General features: G+C 39.0%; 1 protein-coding gene across 1 annotated transcript in view; it reads right to left on the bottom strand.

The window, feature by feature from the left end:
• Positions 1-24,342, bottom strand: part of MEIKIN (meiotic kinetochore factor) — a 72,234-nt gene that overhangs the window by 16,479 nt on the left and 31,413 nt on the right. The window contains exons 10-11 of the mRNA XM_055142020.1: positions 16,059-16,139; positions 1,379-1,498 (exon numbers count right to left, since the gene is read on the bottom strand). Coding sequence (XP_054997995.1) covers positions 1,379-1,498; positions 16,059-16,139 — 201 coding nt within the window. The remainder of the gene's footprint in view (positions 1-1,378; positions 1,499-16,058; positions 16,140-24,342) is intronic.

Raw genomic sequence — 24,342 nt, 5'->3', positions numbered from 1 at the left:
AAGAAATGCTCAGGGGTTACTCCTGGCTCTGCACACAGGAATCATTCCTGGTGGTGCTCAGAGGACCATATGGGATGCCAGGGACTGAACCTGGGTCAGCCATGTACAAGGCAAACACCCTGCCTGCTGTATTATTGCTCCAGCCCCCAAGTGCTAAAATACTTAAGTGGTTTGTTACCATGGTAACAAACAACACATACAAATATTACAGAAAATGAACAACTGCTATGAGACCTAGCAGTCCCACATCAGGATATTTACACAAAATAATTTAAGTCAGGATCTCAAAGAGATAGCAGCATTCCCAGCACAGCATTATTTATTATTATTTCACAACAAGTGAAAACAATCTAAGAATTCCATCAAAAGAAAAATGGATAAAATTAATGTAGTAGACATTGGATCATTATTCAGCTTTTTAAAAAAATCCTAAAACATAGGACAACATGGACAAACCTAGAAGACATTATGCAAGTAAACCTGTGACACAGGTTGGCTGTCATTTCTGCCTCTCTTTGCTTTCCTCTTCCTCCAAATTACTCTCTAAGAACTGATAAAAGAAACTACTATCATCATCCATTGCAACCTTTTCTTGGCTCCCCTAAGGAAAAAATCCAATCTGTGTAATATGGAACACAAGACCCTTGAAGATTTACCATTTTCTTTTCTTTCTTATCCTTCTTTTGATTACAACTTTCTCCTCCTCACCCAACTTACTACTCTCACCTCTGAAAAAGTACAGCTACATTGGACCATAACACATTACTAAAGTTCTTTCTCTCTACATTTTTTTAATCTCCCTGACTTTTTGTCTTACATTTTTCTTTTCTTTGCTTGCCTCTCTCTCTCTCTCTCTCTCTCTCTCTCTCTCCTCTTGTCCCTTCCCCCACACACACACTTCTCTCAGCTCATCCCCACTTCTCTTCTTCACTCTCATTGATGTTGGTCATGAACTTTGTCTTCTTTATTAAATGAATATATCATTACCATATATTAGACACGATGCTAAAATCTCAGGGCTAAGATGAATGGAGATGTTACTGGGCCTGCTTGAGCAAATTGATGATCAATGGGATAACAGTGATACAGTGATCATTACTGTATACTAATCCTAGCATAGTGAGTTTGGTGATCACAATTTATATGCATAGACAAAAGATGAATTTGGATCATAGTAGGGTAATATAATTTCCTCCAGTTATTTAATGCCCCCAAGTCCTATTTATGTAGTGTTTGAGCTGTGGCAGCTTAATATACTTTATCTGAGAATGTAAATGATTACTGACTCGTAATGTAAATGATGTTACTGATTTCCTAAAATATCTCATGTACCAGTAATTATTTCTTTTAGTAATTAAAGAAAAACTGGAAGTACTACCTCATTTGAAGAAATTTCTTGCAAACCTGAAACAGGAACAATTTCATTTGAATTTACATAATTGCTGACATTTGGAAATAGTTCTTCAGAAGATGCTCTTTGTACTGATGATAAATCAATCTATAAAAAATATAATTATTATGTTGTACAATTTTGATGTTGGAAAACAAATTGTTCTAAGAAATTAATATCTTATTAGAAGCATTTTCATATGAGCTTAAAATCTGAGCAATTTTATCTATATTAACATGACTACTGACATTTAGATATAGTTCTTTAAATGATAGATGTTAGTTATTTGAAAAACTGGGGATTAACCAATCTATAAATAAGATTATAATACTTATAATTTTAGTGAAGCAAGATTGTATTTATTGACTCTTACTTAGGAAGACGTGAGGGGAGGGAAAGAGAAATACATGTTCAAGAGAGAACACAGGCATCTCCATAGTAGAAATAAGCAAGCAAAGAATCAAAGAAAAGCAAGCAAGATACATGTTCAAGGAAAAACATGGGCTTGAAGAGCAAGCCTAAAGTTATTTTTAATATGAATTATTTTCTATGATATCATGATTTTTCCTATTCATTAATCCAGTAAATATTTATGAAGTATCTAATAAATAAAATATTCATCCAGCAGCTACACCTTTTAGAAAAATTCCACTAGAAGAGAGAGAGAGAGAAAGAGTGAGATAATGTGAGAGAGAATGAAAGAGAGAGGGAGAGAGGAAAAATACATGCTTAAAGGCAGGTTGAGGTAGGAAAACTGGGGACATTGGAGGTGGGAATGAACACTGGTGAAGATTTTGGAACATCATATGAGTAAATCCCAATCCTGAACAACTTTGTAACTGTATCTCATGGTGATTCAATTTAAAAAAAGAAACTAAAGAAAAATTCCACTAACTCTTCCCTTAATTTTCAGCCTCTGCAATGTAAGTCTTCTCTTCCCTACACCCCTCCCCCTACCCCCCTGGACCCCCCACTCATTTTTGGATCACACCCATCTGTGCACAAAACTTAATCCTGACTGACTCTGTGCTGGGTCAGGGGAGAGAGACCTTGGGATTGTGGGGCTCTAATCCAGACCACTTATGGGCAAGGCAAACACCCTATGTGCAGTACTATCACTCTGGCACCTCTTTTTAAAAGAGATAAAATTCTTTTTTCTTATTATTTATTCAAATAACATTGGTTTATACTACTACATGGGTGTAGATGTACATTTTCACAATTCTTCAAATGATTTTACCAACAATACCACTGTAATTTCATTTGTGGGACAGGCCTCATCCAGTGGTGCTCCAGGAGTACTTTCATAAAGATGCTCAGGAGACCATGCAATGTCAAGACCGGACACATACCACATGCAAAGTATCTACTTTATCCCTCTGAGCCATTTCCTAATGACTAATCTTTTTTTCTTATGGGGAGGGAGCGAATGTTTGGGCGACAATCTGGCAGTATTTAGAGTTTACTCCTGGCTCTGTAATGGAGATAGATATGGAGCTGGGGATCAAACCAGGTTAGCCATCTATAAGGTAAATACTTTAACCCCAGTGCCATCTTTTCACCCAACTATTGCCTTCTTCTTTAGCCAAACTGAATACCAAAGATTTTGGGGGCATGGAGTAGGTTTGTAGGCCACATCTGATGATATCAAGGACTTACTTCTACCTCTGAGCTCAGGGATCACTTGTAGAGAGAATAGAAGACCATATGGGTACCAGGCAACAAGTCCTAGCAGCTGCATGCAAGCAGTGGGTAGCTGGGCTACTCCTCATTATACTATCTCTCCAACCCCAAACACTAGAGATTTTGTCATTTCTGTCTCTAACACATAATTCTTTCCTGAGTACTATAACCATACCTCAATTGGGTTATTGAAATCACATATTTTTATATCAAATCCAAAATATTTAAAATTAGATTTATGATGGACAGGAGCGACAGCACAGCAAATAGGGCGTTTGCCTGCGTGCAGCCGACCTGGGTTTAATTCCTCCCTCCCTCTTGGAGAGCCCAGCAAGCTACTGAGAGTATCTTGCCCACATGGCAGAGCCTGGCAAGCTACCCATGGCGTATTCGATATGCCAAAAACAGTAACAACAAGCCTCACAATGAAGATATTACTGGTGCCTGCTCAAGCAAATTTATGAACAATGGGACGACAGTGCCACAGTGCAGATTTATGATATCTTCTCTTGAGGTTGAGACTTGGCAAGTTGATCAACTAGATCTTACTAGAGGGATCTGACCAGAATTTAGGTTAGGTCACATACATGCATTGGTGCCTACAGTGACTATCAGCTATACCAAGTGAAAGGTGGGAGTGTGTTGTTGTGTAGTTCCTGTTCTTTTAAGGAGGCCAAATCAACATCATGATTAACCATGTGAGTCTTGGAATAGTGTTAGAAAAATCACATTACAATGAAACCCTGGGGGAAAAAAATCCTCCCCAAGGTCCTTAAGTCAACTAACTTTTAACCAGTCAAGGTCTAACAATTTTCAATGGGCAGAAATTTACGCGTTTCATTTTATGGCAGCAAGCTGTGAATGAACTGAAGGGCAATTAGCCTTATATTTATTTGGTAAACAAATATGAACCTTAAAATGCTAAGCCATTATGAGTTCTTAATAGTACTTTTATTTCTAAAAAAACAGTGGCCTTATCTAGATAATGGGGAAAATATATGCAAATTGCCTGTCTGCTAAAGGGCTAGTTTCTAGTTAAAGAACTCTTGCATATCAACAACAAAAAACAAACAAGCTAACTGAAAGATAGGCAAAGAATCTCAGACAGTTCTCCAAAGAAGATATTCAAAGAGCACAAAATCACAATGATATATCATTTGTCAGTCAAATAAAATGAAAATAATTATGCTTTAAGAATATAAACAGGGGCTGGATTGATAGCACAGCAGGTAGAGTGTTTGCTTTGCACACGGCCGACCCAGGTTCGATTCCCAGCATCCCATATGGTCCCCCGAGCACTGCCAGGAGTAATTCCTGGGTGCATGAGCCAGGAGTAACCCCTGTGCATTGTCAGGTGTGACCCAAAAAGCCAAAAAAAAATTTAAAAAATTTAAGAATATAAACAAAATAGAACATTCAAATATTACTACTAAGAATGCAAAGTAGTTCAATCAATTTAGAAAGCAGTCTAGTAGTTCCTTAAATGATTAGCCACAGTTAATTCATAGCCTAGAATTTTACTCCCAATATAAATGGGAAGGTATATCTACTAAAAAGTTTTTATCTGAATGTTTGTAGCAGCAATATTCATAATAACCGAAAGTAACAATTCAAAAGATCATCATAAAATGTGGGTGGGGGCTGGGGGTCAGATTCAGAACCTTATACAAGTAAGGCATGCACTGTTACTACTAAGCTATATTCCTTGATGAACAAAGTCGAACAATATTTAGCATGAAAGGAAAACAAATACAGATATTACTGCAATATCAATAGGCCTTGAAAACATTATGATAAATAAGTCAGTAACAAAAGATAACATATTACATAATTCCATTCACACAAAATGTCTAGAGCAAGGATATACATAAAGACAGAAAATAGATAAGTGGTACTTAGAGCTGGATAGTAGGAAGGAAGGAGAAGAATGAAATACCTAAATTGTTTGAGGTTTCTTTGAGGTAATAAAAATATTCTAAAATTGTCTGCAGTAATTAATTGTACAGGCCTGTGAATATTAAAAAATAGCCAACTTAACAAAAGGTGAACTATATGGCATGTGACTACCTCAATAAAGCTCTTTAATAAAATAAAGAGCTTTATTTTATTAAAGCTTTATTTTATTAAAACTCTCCTCTTGGAGAGCCTGGCAAGCTACCAAGAGTACCCCACCCGCACCGCAGAGCCTGTCAAGCTACCTGTGGCATATTTGATATGCCAAAAACAGTAACAACAATGGGCCTCATTCCCTTGACACTGAAAGAGCCCCCAATATGGCAGCATTGAAGGATGAGCAAGGAGAGGCTGATAAAATCTCAGGGACGAACTAGACTGCCAAAACAAAGGACTAAAATGACTGTCTGTACTTTCAATGCACATACCCTGGCATCGGAAGCATCCATCGAGGACCTGATGGTGCAAGCGCAGAAGATCAAGTACGATATCATTGGTCTGACCAAGACGAAAGGGCATCGATCACATCATGCCATTTTCGACACTGGAGAAGAACTGTTCCTCGGAACATACGACAACAGAGGCATCGGTGGCATTGGTGTTCAACACGAACTTGGCCATGAGCATTGATTCATTTGAATGCTTAATAACCCAAATCAGATGATTACACTTGAATAGATGTGTCTCACTGCCGTCAGTTTCTATCTTTGTTGTCTACATGCCAACATCCAACTATGATGAAGAAGAAATTGAGAAGTTCTACATGGAGCTGGAGAAGTTCTATGAAGAAGACCACAACTTCTACAAGATCACTGTCAGTGATTTTAATGCCAAGATAGGACCAAGAAGGTTGCCCGAAGAACTCTATATCAGGACCCATGGCCTAGAATGGAACGAACAGGGTGAGAGACTATTTGAGTTCATCATGTCGACCAAGACCATCCATGGTAACTCACAGTTCCAGAAGGCTGAATCTAAATGTTAGACATGGGAGTCTCCGAGTGGACAGTTCCACAATGAAATTGACCACATCATATTCAATAGAAGATTTTGCCTGACCAATGTCGCTATTGTCCCAAAATTCCAAATGGGATCAAACCACTGTCTCCTTTGTGCAAAATTCTACTTCAGAGACCAGGAGAAAGGACTGCAAAGTTTAAGAAGAGAATTCCCAGAATGACCACTAACTGGGAGCACTTTGGCACTATTGAGGCAACATGTGAAGATGCCTTTGTTGACAACACTGTAGCACTGTTGTCCCGTTGTTCATCGATTTGATCGAGTGGGCACCAGTAACATTTCCATTGTAGACTTGTTACTGTTTTTGGCATATCAAATACACCACGGGTAGCTTGCCAGGCTCTGCTGTGCATTGAAAACATCGACGAGGAATACGATCGACTGGTTCAGCACCTCCATGACTGCACAAAGAATGCTGAGAGGGGAAAGCCACAAACAGATAGATGCCTGTCTTCAGAAACTCTCCACTCATTCGCCAGCATGGTTTGGTACGAGCCTCAGGCAATCACAAGCTAATGCCCCAGCTCGCAAAGCTGTGCAGAGAATCGATAAAGGAAGACCTCAAAGAGAGAAGAGCAGCAGTGTTGACTGATGTGGCAGAAGCTGGGAAAAGTATTTGCAAAGCTCGCCTGTCCTTCCCAAACTACAAGACCAAGATAACTGCCTTCCAATGTCCTGATAGATCTATCACATCTTCCAGAAGGGCAATTGAGAGGATTATTCACAACTTCTACTCGGATCTCTTCGATAGCCATGTCCACCTGCCCACATACCAAATTCCAAAGGATGGATATGTCGTTCCCAGCATTCTCCCTTCCAAAATCCAACATGCCATTTCATTGGTAAAGTCCATACAGCACTCGATGCAGACAAGGTCAGACCCAAACACCTGAAGAGTCTGCCACTAGTACTCATCAATATACTGGCTCGGCTCTTCACATGCTATCTGTCTGAATGCAAGGTTCAGTCCCAATGGAAAACCAGCAGGACTGTTCTGTTATACAAGAAGGGAGACATCCACAACATCGGCTACTATTGCTCAATCTGCCTGTTGCCCATCGTCTACAAGTTGTTCACTCGAGTCATCCTGAATATAATAAGCAGAACACTAGACGAAGGACAACCATGTGAGCAAACTGGGTTCTGAAAAGGATTCAGTATGATCGACCATATCCACAAGGTAACTAAGCTCATTGAAGTTTTGCAAGACTTCAAGATGCCGCTCTGTCTAACATTCATCAATTTAAAGAAGGCCTTTGATTCTGTTGAGACTGAAGCGGTCATCGAAGCCCTAGCCAAACAGGGCATTCAAACTCAGTACATCAGGATCCTCCACGAGCTGTATTATGGAATCACCACCAGGATCTTACCATTCTATAAGGAAGTAATCATTGACATAAAGAGATGGGTTCAGAAGGGCAATACCATTTCACCAGAACTCTTCAGTGCCACCCTCAAGAACATCATGCAATGACTGGAATGGGAAGGAATGGGAGTGAAGATAGATAGATGGTTGGCAACTATACCACCTCCGCTTCGCTGATGATATCATTCTAATAACACCAAACATTAGCCAAGTGGCACAAATGCTGGCTGACTTCAATTGTGAGTGTGGAAATGTCAGACTGCAGCTGAATTTCACCAAGACAATGTTCAAGAAAAATGAACTAGTCCCTGACATTCCATTTGCTCTCAACAAAATAAACATATCCGAATTAGCAGCTATGTGTACCTGGGTCGAGAACTCAACATGAGGAATGACTTGGCACCACAACTGCACAGGAACAAGAGAGCAGCATGGAACACCTTCAAAAGCATTGAAGAAGTTGTTAAGAGGATGAAGAACCTCCAGCTTCGGGCACATCTTTTCAACACCACTGTTCTTCCTGCACTAACATACGCCTCAGAGACCCAGGCCCTATGCAAACAGGATGAGAACACTATTCAGGTATCCCAAAGAGGAATCAAAAGGGCTCTGCTTAGAATATCACATTTCACTCAAGTGAGAGAAGGAATCCGGAGTTCAGACCTCCTTTGACGATCAAGAATCAGGGACGCTGTCTCATTTGCAAGGTGTCAAAAATCAGATGGGCCGGACATGTAATGCAATTTAGAGATGACTGCTGGACTAGAGCTGTTACCAATTAGATTCCACGGGACGTCAAAAGACCATGTGACCACCCACCTACGAGATGGTCAGACTTCTTCATCAAAACCCTGAACAAATGGTTTGAGGCTCTTCATGTTCCTGGAACAAGCAGATACCATTGGGCTACACTAGCAACAGGGATGAATGGTTACTGGTGCCCGCTCGAGCAAATTGAAGATCAACAGAATGACAAGTGACAAGTGACAATAAAATTAATAAATCTTACCATAAGGCCAGTAGTTGCTAAGAGTTGGAGGGTGAAATGAGTATAATGGTAGGTGACTACTATTGGGTGATGAAAATGTTCTTAAATTATATTGTGATAATGGTTGCTCAAGTTTTTCAGTATATTAAAAACTACTGAATCATACTTTAGCCTAGTGAATGTTATAAAACATGAATTATAGATAGATTTTAAAATATTTTATATTTATGAAATAGTAACTAAATTAGTTTTTCAGGGCAAAAATTTCATTTGATACACTATTCCTCATTGATATATTTTGACCCCAAATATCAAATAAAAATGAATTTAAAAGTACTCATTTCCTGAGATAAGTATCTTTAAAATACTGGATATTTATCTTTAGAATACTGGAAAGAACATGAGCAGAGTGTTACCAAAACCCCTTCCTAGCATGAAACTGATCTTTGGTTAAGTACCTAGTTCTATTCTTCTAGGAACCAGATAAAGGTAAGAATACCAATGGTATTACCATTGAGTATTCCTTATATTAAAAATGTAGGGGCTGGAGTGATAGTATAGCAAATAGGGCACTTGCTTTGCACTCAAGTTGAGTTCAATTCCTGACACCACATATGGCCCCCTGAGCCCACCAGAAGTGATACCTGAGTCAGGAGTAAGCCCGGAGCAATACTCAGTGTGGCCCCAAAACAAACACGCAGTGTGGCCCCAATACAAAAAAATGTATACTTGTATTTCAGAGGCAGATCACTTGCCCTATAAGTGTAAGTAAGGCTCTGGATTTAGTTCCCAGCATCTCCTGATTCCCTGAAGAAGACTTTTTAGGTCACCTAAAAAGACTCCTGAGCACCATGTTGGAAGCAGCCCCTGAGCAATGCTGGGTATGGCCCCAAAGCAAAAAGCTGTGTCTCATGCTGTATGAAAAGGCAGCTAAGATAGAGAAGGGAACACCAAGTAGAGGATGTTGGGAGGACCCATTTTGGTTGAAAAATGAGAGCTGAAAGTAGACTACTGACCAAACATGAAGGCCACTCAATACCTCTATTGCAAACTACAACACCCAAAAGGAGAGACAACAAAAGGGAACGCCCTGCCGCAGAGGCAGGGTGGAGTGGTGGGGGATGGGGTGGGGGTGGTGAGAGGGATAGTGGGATCATTGGTGGAGGAGAATGGGCACTGGTGGAGGGATGGGTAAATGATCACTATATGAAATGCAAACACGAAAGTTCATAAGTTTGTAACTGTACCTCACAGTGATTCACTAATAAAAATTTTTTTTTTATTTTTATTTTTTGGTTTTTGGGTCACACCCGGCAATGCACAGGGGTTACTCCTGGCTCTGCACTCAGGAGTCACCCCTGGCGGTGCTCAGGGGACCATATGGGATGCTGGGAATTGAACCCGGGTCGGCCGTGTGCAAGGCAAACACCCTCCCTGCTGTGCTATTGCTCCAGCCCCACTAATAAAAATTTTTAAAATAAATAAATTTGGGGAAAAAAGCTGTGTCGGATTGGTAATATATTTGAAATTAAAGGAGTTATAAGAGCACTATAAATGATAAATGCACTATAATTAATACCATAAAAGGCATTACACTTTGGGTTTCCCTGAGTGCAAGGATTCATAATTAGGCATATAACTTGTAAGGATCCTAGAAACTATATGTGTGTACTACAAAAGACAATCTCATCTTCATTTACCCTTCGTTTCGCCAGAAAAGTACATAAACTGCTACCATTGAAGAGAAACAACAGATTCTGTCCTGATGACAGGCTGCATTAAAACTACTTGAGTGAATTTAAGAAGAACCTTAGTTGACACAGAGAGATAGCACAGCAACTAAGCCATTTGCCTTGCATACAGCAGACACAAGTTCTACTCCAGGCACCACATATGCTCCCCCAAGCCTATTTGGTGATCCCTGACAACAGAGCCCAGAGAAAGCAGGGCCAGGTGTGACTCATAAAACCAAGAGCACAAAACAAAAATTAAATAAATAAAAGACACCAATTTGTAAAGAGCTAGAATTATAAATACCTTAGAAGAAAAAAGAAATGAAAACCTTTATGGCATTGAGTTTCACAATGATTTTTTTGGGATACAGTATGAAAAGCCCAGGCCAAAAAAAAAACTACACAAAACTTTAAAAACTTTTATTCATCAAAAGACAATATCAACAAAATTTAAAGTCAACCTCAGAATGAGAGAAAATATTTGTCAACCATTTATCTAATAATAGGTTAATTGACATCCAGAATAAATATTAAGAATTCAAATAAGGCAGAGATGCTTTTGGACCCCACTCAGGATGAGTAATCCAAGGCACCTGGAGGAGAGCAGGTAACTCAGCACCCATCCAAACAGAGCCATGGCAGCCCAAAGCCTCCACACTCCATAATCACTGCCATGCTTACAGCTGGAAACCACTGCTCGCTAAAATCCTCATCCAGAAATTAGTCTGCTGAAAAGTTCAGATATGGAGATTATGTGACTGAAATCTTCAGGCTCTCATGGAGTCAGTGATGGGCTACCTCCCCAATTTCCTTGTTCTTCTAGAAGCCTAGCAGTCATACCCATGAACTGCCTCTGGCACCACATAAGCTCATTAACAGGCCATGATCCAGAGACTCAAATACAAATCTTGAAAGAGATCAACAAGTTGCAGAGATGCCTCCAGACCCCACACCAGGCTGAGTTGAAAAGGGCACCCAACATCACCATGCCATTAAAAAATTAATTCCTGCTAATGAATCTGTTGAAAAACTCAGGTTTGTGGGTTTTTTGTGACTGAAATCTCCAGGCTCTCATAGAGTCGGGGATGGGAGCCCTCCCCCATTCCCCTGTTCTTCTGGAAGCCTGGCAGTCATGCCCATGAACTGCCCCTAGTGCCATATAATCTCATTAATCAGCCATGAGTCAGAGACTCATAAATAAATCTCAGAAGAAATCAACAAGCTGCAGAGATGCTTCTAGATCCTGAAGTCACCATCCAGTTAAAAAAAAAAAAGTAAATGAAACTGTTTCTACCCCATTCAAAATTTTAAAATTCCTGGAGTTTTACTCATACTCTACACCACTGATATTCCAGAAGTAGTATACCACATTGGATTGGATGTAGTGTGGAAGGCAATCAATCTCGACTAAGAAATATTAGCACACGAGGCTCAACCTGTAACAAGATATTAGTAATCTCTTATATAAGGGTTTAATAGCTCCAGGGTAAGATACAATAATATTCACATACTTTCTTCTAAGGAAATCTTTTTTGATCATTTTAAGCAAATTATTCATAACAAGCAATGTAAAATAAATTAATTAGGGCTTGCTATTAGGGAAGTCTTGGGTGGTGGTTGAAAAAATTGGAAATAATGATGGTAGGAAGGTATAATGGTAGTAGGTTTGGGGCTGGAATAGTGAATATAACAAATCATCATGAACAAGTTTATAAAAATTAAAAACATTAAAAATTTAATTCCTATTGTATCACTCCATTCAACAATTTTAAATTCCTGAACACATGGCCATATCTCATACTCTATATTACTTATAAACCAGGAATACCACACCACATTGGATGAAATGTAAAGTAGAAGGCAACCAATCTCAATTAACAATATAAACACACAAGGGTTAACCTGTAACAACATGTTAGTAATTTCTTATAAAAGAGCTTAAGGGCTCCATGATGAGATATAACAATCTTCCACACTTTCTTCTAAGAAAAAATTTTTGATCATTTTTAGCGAATTATTTATAATGAGCAATATAAAATAAATTATTCAGGGCCTGCTATAGGGGCAGGCTTGAGGGGTAGTTGGAAAAAATGAAAATAATGGTGGTGAAAATGTGCAATTGTGGTGGGATTGGTGCTGGAATATTAAATGCAACAAATAATCTTAAACAACTTTATTAAAAAATTAAATTAAAAAATAAAATAAACTCAACTATCAAAAAAGTAATTCACTAAAACAAAACAATAACCTGATTTTTTAATAGCCAAAAGTACTAGTTATTATAGGCAAGACTGAAAACACCCAAGTAACCAATGACAAATGAATAAAGAAATTTAAAAAATAGTGATATATATACATATATGTACATGTATATGTATACACACATAATGGAATATAATTCTGAGAAACAAAAGATAAAATCTCACATTTTGCTACAACATGGATAGAACTCAAGGGTGTTATGTTAAATGATCTAAATCAGAAGGGCATAGACAAATAGATGATTTCACACACACATGTTAAGCAAAAAGAGGAATCAAGGGAATAAATTATGCCCAGAAAAAAAAAATCTTGGACTTTCACCACAGAATTGAGGTTACAAGCAGGTAGGAAGGTGGGCTAGGATGACATGAAGGATCCTATGAATGTTACCAGCACTTGAATGGTGGATGTGTGGTAAGACTGTGCTCCTTCAAACATAAACACTTACATTTCTTTGTTTTTTGTTTTTTGTTTGTTTCAGGGGCCACACCCAACAGTGCTCAGAGATTATTTTCTGAGATCTTCTTTCAAGAATCACTCCTGGAAGACTTTGGAGAACTGTGTGTCATGCCAGGGATCAAACCGTGGTCAGATATGTATAGGCAAGTACCTTACCTATATATTATCTCTCTGGCCCTATCCTCTATTAAAACATTGTTATATCAATAAAAAATAAATTAAGATGTCAAGGGAATGAACTTGCAACAGGGGGATGCATGGGTGATCTCGGGACAGGGGTGATACCAGCGCGTTCTCCGCCGAGATGCAACCTGGGTGGCCACATGTTTGTGCGGCCACTCTGCTGCTGATTGACCACGATCCAGAGGCCAGCTAGACTACTTTTGGTACCAGCAGCTGCTTGCAGAAATGTCTCTAGACTGTGAACTAAGCCATAGCCCCATGCTGCTCAGGAAGGGAAATGATGCAATTTCTAACATAAATCTCCCTGGACTTAGTTACTAAAATACTAAAATACAGAACTCCCAAACTGCACGGCCACTATCGCAGCTGTGTGACTTCATATCTCTGCATTCTCAGCAATGGAAAACTAATTATCAAATGCTTCCTTGTCAGCAGGGCTGTTTTTTTGGGGAAACTCCAACAACAATAGTGAGTTTTGTGTTGAAATATGGAATGTAATCAAGGTAAAGAGAAAGTGAAGTGAAATTTATCAGGGGGTGGGGGGTGGGGAGGTGGGAGGTATACTGGGGTTTTTGGTGGTGGAATATGTGCACTGGTGAAAGGACAGGTGTTCAGGCATTGTATAACTGAGACATAAGCCTGAAAGCTTTGTAACTTTCCACATGGTGATTCAATAAAATATATAATTTTTTTTTGCTTTTTTGGGTCACACCCGGCATTGCACAGGGGTTACTCCTGGCTCTGCACTCAGGAATTACTCCTGGTGGTGCTCAGGGGACCATATGGGATGCTGGGAATCAAACCCGGGTCGGCTGCGTGCAAGGCAAACGCCCTACCCGCTGTGCTATCGCTCCAGCCCCAAAATAAATAAATTTTTTAAGAAATAAAATAAAATGTCAAGGGAATGACTTTGATACTAAGGAAGACTAAAGGACATCTTTCATAGGTAAACAAGATGACCTATGGAATACACCTACTATGGGAAGATTGTTACCAGGAGAACCAAATACATAACTAGAGAGAACTGTCAGTTCCATCCACCTGACATCTTAGGAGTAAAAAAAGGCATCAAATAGATGGCAAAATCTCCAGTAATTTACTCAATCACACCTATGTAATGAAGCCTCCACAAAGCAGCAAAAGTATAATGTTGTTGAATATGTGGAGATTAAAAAAGAATAGCATTCTGGGAGACAGTACGAATTATATATTTTTCATAATAAACCAATGATAGGAATAAAATAAATTAAAAATGGACAAATAACTTAAACAAATACGTTCCCTATCATAATAGTATGACATTTCATATCCATAAGTATGGCTACTTTCAAAAACAAGACACTTTCTCTCCTAAACATGTATTCTCTTTGCTCCCTTGTTTGCTTGCTCTTTCCAGCTCATATTTCCTCTTTAAGATGTATTCCTTTCCTTTTCTCCCCTCTCATCCTTCTTTCAAAAATGAAGATGAGGGGCCAGAGCAATAGTACAAAGGGTCGGGCATTTGCCTTGCACCTGGCCCACCTGGGTTTGATCCCATATGGTATGGTCTTCCAGCCTGCCAGGAATGATCCCTGAGCACAGAGCCAGAAGTAAGTCCTGAGCACCACCAGGTGTGGCCTAAAAAACAAAACAAAACAAAAATAAGATGAGGGCAAGATAGGACATATACTATAGGAACTAAGGCACTTGATGTATGCAACTGACTCCAGTTCGATCCCTATAACCACATACAGTCCCTGACACTGACGGGATTATATCTGATCACAGAGCCTGATATGGTGCACACCCTGAGCACCATTAGGTGGTGCCAGAGCACATGCCTAGCATGTGTGAGTTCCTAAATTCAGTTCAATCCCTAGCACCACATACCACTTAGCATTGCCAGTTGTGATCCTCAGGACCACTGACAATGACCCCTATAATTTTTTTTTGCATACACATGCTGGTGATAGTTGCACAATAATGTGAATGAACTTGAGCTGTACACTTAAAGGTTACTAAAAGGGCAAATTCTGCCACAGGAAGAGGAAGGAGAGGAGAGGGAAGGAGTGAAGAACCATCAACACTACTACCTTAGTTGCAATATTTTTGTCTTTAATTTATATAGCAACATCAAGTTAAAGAGTACCTGTGCAACAGAAAAATTTTGGTTTTCTTTATATTATACTCCTCTGGAGTGAAAAATGGGGAGGTGGGAGACCAAGAAAATAGATACTATGATACTACAAGGGACTCCACGCCAGGCTGTTTTCACTCTGGGCACCCACGAGAGGGGCAGGTGAGAACCCTCCTTGCCCCAAGGGACCCAGCCCCAGCAGCTAATCTCCACTGCCCAACCTCCACCACACTCCAGGCCGCTTTCCAGACACATTATTTTGGTTTTTTTTGCTTTTTTTTTCTTTTTGGGTCACACCTGGTGATGCACAGGGGTTACTCGTGGCTCTGCACTTAGGAATTACCCTTGCCGGTGCTCAGGGGGCCATATGGGATGCTGGGATTAGAACCCGGGTTGGCCGCATGCAAGGCAAATGCCCTACCCACTGTGCTATCGCTCCAGCCCCTCCAGACACTTTATAAGACACTTCTTACCCATTTTCCATAATTACCACACCATATTTGATGGAGTTCAGACAGTAGGCAACAAATCATAGAGAGTAATATATATGTATATGTACATATATATGTATATGTGTGTGCATGTATGTGTGTGTGTGTGTATACACACATACCTCTCAGAGAGCCCGGCAAGCTACCCAGAGTATCCTGCCTACACAGGCAGAGCCTGGCAAGCTACCCGTGGCGTATTCGATAAGCCACAAACAGTAACAATAGGTCTCATTCCTCTGACCCTGAAAGAGCTTCTAATCGCTGGGAAAGATGAGTAAGGAAAGGTTGCTAAAATCTCAGGGCTGGGAGGAATAGAGACATTACTGGTGCCCACTCGAGTAAATCAGACAAACAGGATGACAGTGATACAGTGATACAGTTATGATACTACAAATGCCTAAGGTTAATACTTACCACTAAAGCGGCTGTTTGAGAGGATGGGGTACTTGTAAGCAGGCCTTTGCTTTTCTTATCAGAAGTACTGGAATTTAGCTTCTATCAATGTTTGTGAAGCAGGAAATAGAATAGTAGAAAAAATAAACTACTGTATACAGTAAAAACACAATTTAAAACTTATATCATAATGTGTCATAAAATTTTAATCTAAAAAAATTTAAACTCGACAGGTTAATGAATAATTTTTTGGTTTAAGCTAGATCAAATAACTCCCCAAAGAATTCTATGTGGCACAACTATACAAGAACATTTTGGTAGGAATCATATGTATAGGAGGGAAAATAAAAACTAAAATTTTGGATTAGGAAGTGATACTTTATCTTTGTCACCTTCTAATATAAGTATTTAGCATTTATTTACTAATATATTATTTTGTTTACATTTTTATTGTACCTGGCAGTCTCAGAGTATCCTGAAGTACAGGGATTGAACTCAAATCTATCCTATACAAAGCATGTGCTCCAGCTCTTTAAGCCATCTCCCCAGCCCCATCATTGTACTTTTTAATGGAAAAAATATATTATTTCTAAAGCTGTTAAAATATATACAGCAAAGATATCTCATTAGAAATACATGTTTAGGGCCAGAGCGATAGCACAGCGGTTAGGGCATTTGCCTTGCACGCGGCTGACCCGGGTTCGATCCCCGGCATCCCATATGGTCAGATCATCTTTGAAGACTGATGTTATTCCTGACAAATCCTCCTTGGCAAAAAACAAAAATCACTCAGACACACCAAAAACAAACAAAAAACTCCATTGTTTCCTTTCTCAAGTATTACATGTTCCAATATGCCCCCTTATCTCTTGATCCGGTCTCAAAATCTGCCTATCGGCAGTTCCAACTGAAATGACTGTCAACTATCAGGCATTTCAAAAACATATATGTATATATATAGCTGAAAATATATAAAGTTTCTCTGCATTTTTCCTAGATTTATTAAGAAATTACACATATATAAAATTTCAAAAAAGCATCTGGGGGGGTTGGAGTGATAGTATAGTCTGTAGGACATCTGCCTTGCATGCAGCTGACCTGGGTTTGATCTCTATCATCCCATATGGTCCCCCAAGCCCACTAGGGGTAATTTCTGAGTGCAGAGCCAGGAGTAACACCTGAATATTCCAAGTCTGGCCCAAAAAGAAAAATATATATATTTTTCTTCTCCTAGTCTTTAAAAGAATTGTTAAAGAACCCGTGGCATATTTGATATGCCAAAAACAGTAACAAGTCTCACAATGGAGACATTACTGGTGCCTGCTTGAGCAAATCAATGAGCAATGGGATGAGAGTGATACAGTGATTAATATAAAATAAGTATTATTAATAAAAAGGATAGTACTCACCAATGCAGGTTCCAGGGGCTGCGGCAGAAAAACTTCGGTAACTGATCCATCAGCATTTTTTTCAGGAACAGACCTCTGGTGAAATGGTCGAATCTTCATTTTCAGGTGATGAGAACTTAACTTTGTTTGACTATTTGAACTTCTCTCTCCTGGACATTTTTCAGGCTGAAACAAATTTATGATTATATGATCATTTCACAATGCTTTAAAAACATTTCTAGAACTTCTAGTAAAAGCTCTATTTTTGTTATATAAATATAATGATTACAAGAAGAAGAAATTTTGATGCATTGCATCACAGATAGCACAATGCTAAAGTCAGGAATAGACCTTTTAATAAAAGCACAGCATTTGAGAAGAAACAGAGAATATGCAAGTATTTTTTTAAATGACATTTAATGTAAGCTGTGGCATACCTAAATAGTGAAATACTTGATTTGTGTAAATATGTGTTTAGATATGTGTTCATGTGTGTGCATTGGTGGAGGATAAAACTGAGACAGTGCATAAAGTAGTAAGGAAGTGAAGAAGCAAGGGGGGGATATAAAGTGTGGGGATATTTTATATTGCTTTAGTCTAAATAAATGAAATTCAGACCAATTTCAACTAGATTACTGGTTTGCAGAGCTTCAGTTGCCTAAAGGTTTAGATTTGGCCATCTGCTTTTCTCTCATCTTTCATTTTATAACAAAATTTCAGCATTAATTTAATTTTAGACTATTGATTTTTATTACTCAATTGCTCAATCCCTGGCACCACATGGTCCCCCAAGCACTGCCGAGAATGACCTCCAAGCACAAAGCTGTAAGTAGCTCCTGAGCACTTCCAGGTAGGTATTGTCCAAAAACAAAACAAAACAAAACCCAGCACCTTAATCATGTATACTGTCTGTAGTACTGTCATCCCATTGTTCAGTGATTTGCTCGAGCGGGCACCAGTAACATCTCCATTGTGAGACTTGTTACTGTTTCTGGCATATCGAATATGCCATGGTAGCTTGCCAGGCTCTGCCATGCGGGCGGGATACTCTCTGTAGCTTGCCAGGCTCTCCAAGAGGGATGGAGGAATCGAACCCGGGTCAGCCAAGTCTGCCACGTCTAAGTCAAACGCCCTACCCACTGTGCTATCACTCCAGTCATGTATGCTAATAGGGGTATATTTCTGGGCTCACAGTTCTGTTCCATTTAGTTTATTTTTTCACCAATTACACAGTTTTTTATTTTTGTTGCTGTTTGGGAGCCACACCTGTTGGTGCTCAGGGCACCACATGTGGTGGGATCAAACCCAGGTCACCTGTGTGCAAGACAAGAACCCTACCTTCTGTACTATTTTTCTGGCCCCTGAACTAAATTTTTTTTGAAAGAAAACGTAACAAAAGAAAAAGTGAATAAGTAGGACTACCTCAAACCCCTTTGTACAGCAAAGAAAATCATTAACAAAATGAAAATCAACCTTTGGAATGAGAGAAAAATTATTGTTTTTTGTTGTAAAGTTTGCAAATTTTTGTTGTAAAAAGTTGTAAATCTTTCAATTGCTAAGGGGATAATATCAAAAAAATAAATAACTTCATACAAATCTATAGAAAATGACCCAATTAGAAACTGGGCAGAGGATCTGATTAGATATATTCCAAAGAGGACAAACAAATAAAAAACAGATACGTGAAAAATTATCAACATCAGGGAAATAGAAACCAATACCATAAAGATAAATGTTTTCACACCAGTTAGAATGGCTGACAGTCTAATGACAAGAATGGGCCAGAGAGATAGCTCAAAGGCTGGATGAAATATATATCCTTTGTATGCAGAAACTTAGAGGTCACCCAATTTAGGGCTCATTCTAACCAACACAGAATCTTTTTTTTTTTTTTAAGTCAAATCAACCTCATAGAAACTGGGAGTAGAAAACTGATGGCCAATGGAAGGTAAGGGAAATGAAGACTAGTAAAACAATGTAAATTTCAAGCTTAACAAATAAGGTCTGAGATTCTCATGTAAATTGTGGTAATTACATCTTACAAAACTACATTGTATAATTAACTAAAAGAGTAGAACTTAAATGTTTCACCAAAATGAATACACAAATATGTGCAGTGGAATGCCAATTCACTACACAGAGGAATTACTTAGCAGTACATGGGGATAAAATCATCAATATGTACAATTAAAATTAAACTGTTGATTTCATTCCCCCAAAAAGCATTTTTTTCAAGATCTGTATTTCCTTTAGACAATATACGGTTGATCCATATTTTTTCATTCACTTAACAATATTTGTCTTTGTTAGTTTGCAGTGAAGAAGATCAAATTCAAGTTCTCACACATGCAAGGCACATACTCTACTGCTGAGCCACATCTCTGGCTTAATCTCATTTTAACAAGTATACTCAACACTAAGACTACTGATATTAAGTGATTATTGATTCAATGGACTTTAGTATCTACCATATTTGCTACTGTTTATTATTTTACCCCCTTACTCTTTGTTACTGATTTGCCTTCTACTCTTTTTCTGCCTTGTTGTTTTGAGTATCTCATGATTATACTTTCTCTCTCTTGTTAAGTGTATTAGATATGAGTTTTCTCCTTTTTTGTATGGTTGCCCCAGTATTTACAATAAAAATTTATAAATAAGTTAAGTGTATTTTCAAATAACAGTATAGTACTTTAGAGTACAATTTCCTAATAATAGCAAATATTCCTAATTCCTCCTTCCATCCTTACTATTTATTTCAGTTATATTATTCATTTTAGCTATATTTATATATGCACATTTATTTATATATTCCTTCTCCATGAAGAACTTCTTTTGATGTTGTTCATGAAGCATACTTGTTGGCAATAAAGTTCTCTAATGCATGGTGTTCTCTGAGCTTCCTGGAGTTCTGTTTTGTTGCTAAATGCTATATGGGAAATTCTCAGTCATTATTGCTTCAAATGAATGTAGCTTCTGTTACTTTCCCTGTTTCTTTTTCTGGAATTCCAATGATATGTATATTACTCCTTTTGTAAGTGTCTCCCATTTAAAGTTGTTGAATATTCTATAGATTTTTTTTAAATCTTTTTTTTTTCAGTTCTAGAAGTTCCAACTATCATATCCTCAAACTCAGATATTCTTTTTTTTTTTTTTTTTTTTTTTTTTTTGCTTTTTGGGTCACACCCGGCGATGCACAGGGGTTACTCCTGGCTCTGCACTCAGGAAACACTCCTGGCGGTGCTCAGGGGACCATATGGGATGCTGGGAATCGAACCCGGGTCGGCCGCGTGCAAGGCAAATGCCCTACCCGCTGTGCTATTGCTCCAGCCCCCAAACTCAGATATTCTTACCTCAAGCATTTTATTCATCAGATCATCAAATACATTCTACATTCCAGTCGGTGTTCTTTTTTTCAAATCTCTAGTATTTAAAAAAAATTGGGGCCAGAGTAATAGTGCAGTGGGTAGTGTGTTTGCCTTGCAAATGGTCAATCCGGGTTGGATCTCCAGTTTCTCTTATGGTTCCCAAGAACCACAAGGAGTAACTCTTTAGTGCAGTCAGGACTGACCCCTGAACATCACTGGGTGTGACCTCAAAACCAAAATTAAATTAAAATTTATTTTGTATGTTTTTCCCTCTATTGTATTGCTCATCTGTCCTTTCATGTTGTCCACTTTTTCCTTTAATTACTTTATCATATTAATCAGTTGAATTTATTATCTGATCATTTTAATACAACTGCCATAACTTTCGTGTTTCTTGCCTTTTAGTATGTCTTGTAAGTTTTTGCTTAAGAATGGACATGATGGGGCCAGAGAAATAGTACAGGGATTAACGCATTTGGCTTGCATACAGTCAACCAGAGTTCTATGCCAGGCATTGCATATGGTCCTCCAACCCCACTAAAAGTTGTGCCTAACTACAGAGGCAAGAGTAAATCCTAAGTACAGCTGGGTATGACCCAAAACAACAACAACAAAATTAATTAATATGATATCCCAAGTATGACCTAATGTGAGGGTGCTTTTAGTTAAGTATATAAGGTTTGGGTGAGAGAGATGAAATGTTCTACATCTAGATTATTAGGTGTCTCTGGTAAGCCAGTGCCCATGAACTAGAAAGTTCACAATGTGTCTCAGTATTTCCTCCACCAAATGAACACAATGACCAGTTGAAACTGGATATGAATATTTTTCTTCCCCTCTTGGAGAGAAGAGGTGGTTGGAATTTGGTTTTTCCCATCCTTAAGAAAGGTTAGATTCTGATAAATATCCTGCAATTTAGACTTCAGTGAAATACTTTCTCCTGTAAGGCAGATATTGTTAACAGTCAAGTGTGTTTCTGGTTCCTTTTCTCCTCCCACTACTGGAAACAGCAGATTTTTCTCCAATAATGACAGTAAGGATCCAACAAATTTCCTGAAGCTAGAACTCATAAAAGGGTAGAGGCCCTGTGATGAGCAAGTTCCTTCAAGTTTTGAACTCTCCTATTGTTCATACAATTTTTCAATCAAGCTTTTGGGTTTCTGAACTGGCACCGGTTCTCAGGGACATTTCTGTTAATATTTTCCACTGAGGTAAGTCATTCTGTCACCACCTGTCTTTCCAAGCTTTGTTGCGAGTTTTTTCTGTAAACTTTCCTCTCTGACTGACATAAAAAGAGTTACTAATTTTTCATTTCCCACAGTTTTTCACTTCTTATTAGGATAAAGTAGTGGGTGATATATAGGTTTCTTAAATGTTAGACTGGATTTTTTAGTCTATAATTGTAAGTCCTCCAATTATTTTCTCCTATAATTTTAACTCCTCCAAAATAATTATAAGTCCTCCAATTATTTTCAAAATGGTTTATAACACTGGGCTTCTAAATAATATTCTGCATTGTTGACTATGCCCCTTGGAAAGAAAACACTCCTCTCTTAGTCTAAATGTTACAATATTCTGTATATTTTTATTCACTCTGGTCACATCTTCCCTTTTTAGCTGACTTTTCTGAGATTTACAAGGATTATTTTACAATGGTTTTTGTGGGAGGGTTGGTGTAAAAAATCACCAGGGCGGCGCGGGATGGGGAGACACAGTGATGTGTCGTGCTGTTCTGTTGTCCTCGGGCACTTGGGGCAGTTCTCTCTTGCAGGCCCTGCTTGCATTCGGTGCTCTCAAGCTGCTGTGTAAGGACCGGATCCGGATGACTCCTCCTTGTGCTCTGTGTGTGCCACTGTGCTCTCTTCTGTCTGTCTCTCTGTCTCTGTCTGTCGTCTCTCCTCTGGTCTCTTCCGACCTCTCTCTGTCTCTGCTTCTGTGTCTTCTGTTCTTCTCCCGTGTCCACTCATGTGTCTCCCCTTGCTATGTCTTCTTCTGTCTTCTTCTTCTGTCTCTCCTGTCTTCTTCTGTCTCCCCTCTTCTTCTGTCTCCCTTGTCTTCTTCTGTCTCTCCCCCCCCCTTCCACAGTCTTAGTTTATATAGCAAATTACATAGGGCAGTAACACAAAGGTGGGTTAAACATTAACAAATCAACAAAGAAGGGTAAAGCCATTTCTCGAGGAGATTAACAAAATCTCACCTAAGGAGATTACTAGGAGATCTGTTCAAGGGTGGGGTCCAAACAAAGGTGTGTCAGGGTGTATCCCTTTCTTCCTTCCTCAGCTAGTAATCTGTTTAAATAGAGTAAATTTACTTCTAATATTTCTAGCAATGTCATTCTGTATGAGCACAGTAAGAGATATATCAGACTTAAAGTTTGGTTCTTCCTGAGGACATTCACTATATATTCCAGACCATAGTCCTCAGGCCAGGTTAGTCTTCCTAACCCCAGCAGGGTCCTAGTCTCGTCGTTACTTTTGGATCATGACAGCATTTGTTTATGACCATGCTCTCAACTTATAGTTGAGTATTGTGGCACTTTGGCCTGGCCCATTTCGATGCCAGGGTAGCTCACAGCTTGCCATGGGTCCATTCCGTCCCTCGTCGGGACCCTGCTTTTGGGGTGCTAGGAACTAAGGGCAACTGAATGGAGAAAGCAGATGCCCGGGAGTAAATATAATTGGAGTCAATCGGCTCCCAAGTTAACAAAGCATAACATTAACTGTCTTCCTGTGTCCATACAGAAAGGACATTATTTTAAGGTAAACTAAGTTCCTTGCGGCAAGGCTAAAAGGACAAACCCATGTTATCCTACGGGTGGGGGCGGGGAGGAGAGGAGCTTCTGAAAATTCTTGGCCAACTGGGCCTGGTGTTTGGGCCACATCCAGCAATTTCTAGGAACCATATGGTGCTGAGCTGCATGTAGGTATAATCCTTACTATCTGTACAACAAGGAACTGTATCCTTACTATCTGTATTATAAAGTACTACTATCCAGGAGTTATCTGTACCTTAAACCCTGTACTATTCCTCTGGCCCCTACTTTCCAAATTTTCCTAGAACAGTTCTTTTCTTTACTTTTTCTTTTTTTTTTTCTGGTTTTGGGCTATACCTGGTAATATGTAAGCCCAGAGCTTAATCCTCGTTCTATGCTTAGAGATCATTTTTTTTTCCTTTTTGGGTCACACCTGGTGATACACAGGGGTTACTCCTGGCTGGCTTATCCACTCAGGAATCATTCCTGGCGGTACTCAAGGGACCATATGGGATGCTGGGAATCAAACCTGGGTCGGCTGCGTGCAAGGCAAATGCCCTACCCGCTGTGCTATTGCTCCAGTCCCTAGAGAACATTCTTGGCAGGTTCAAGGGACCATGTGGGGTGCCAAGGACTGAACACTTGTTAGCCACATGCAAGGCAAATGCCCTATCTGCTGTACTATCATTCTGGCCCTTAAACTCTCTTATCTTCTTCACTCTATACTTTTTCCAAATAATTTCATTTATTTCTATAAAATTATTTATATTCTTGTACACCCTTTATCTGTTTGTTTGACC

Source organism: Sorex araneus, chromosome 6 (genome assembly GCF_027595985.1).
Source record: "Sorex araneus isolate mSorAra2 chromosome 6, mSorAra2.pri, whole genome shotgun sequence".
Taxonomy (NCBI): domain Eukaryota; kingdom Metazoa; phylum Chordata; class Mammalia; order Eulipotyphla; family Soricidae; genus Sorex; species Sorex araneus.
The sequence above is the reverse complement of the archived record's forward strand: the minus strand, read 5'-3'. Positions and strand labels throughout refer to the sequence as shown.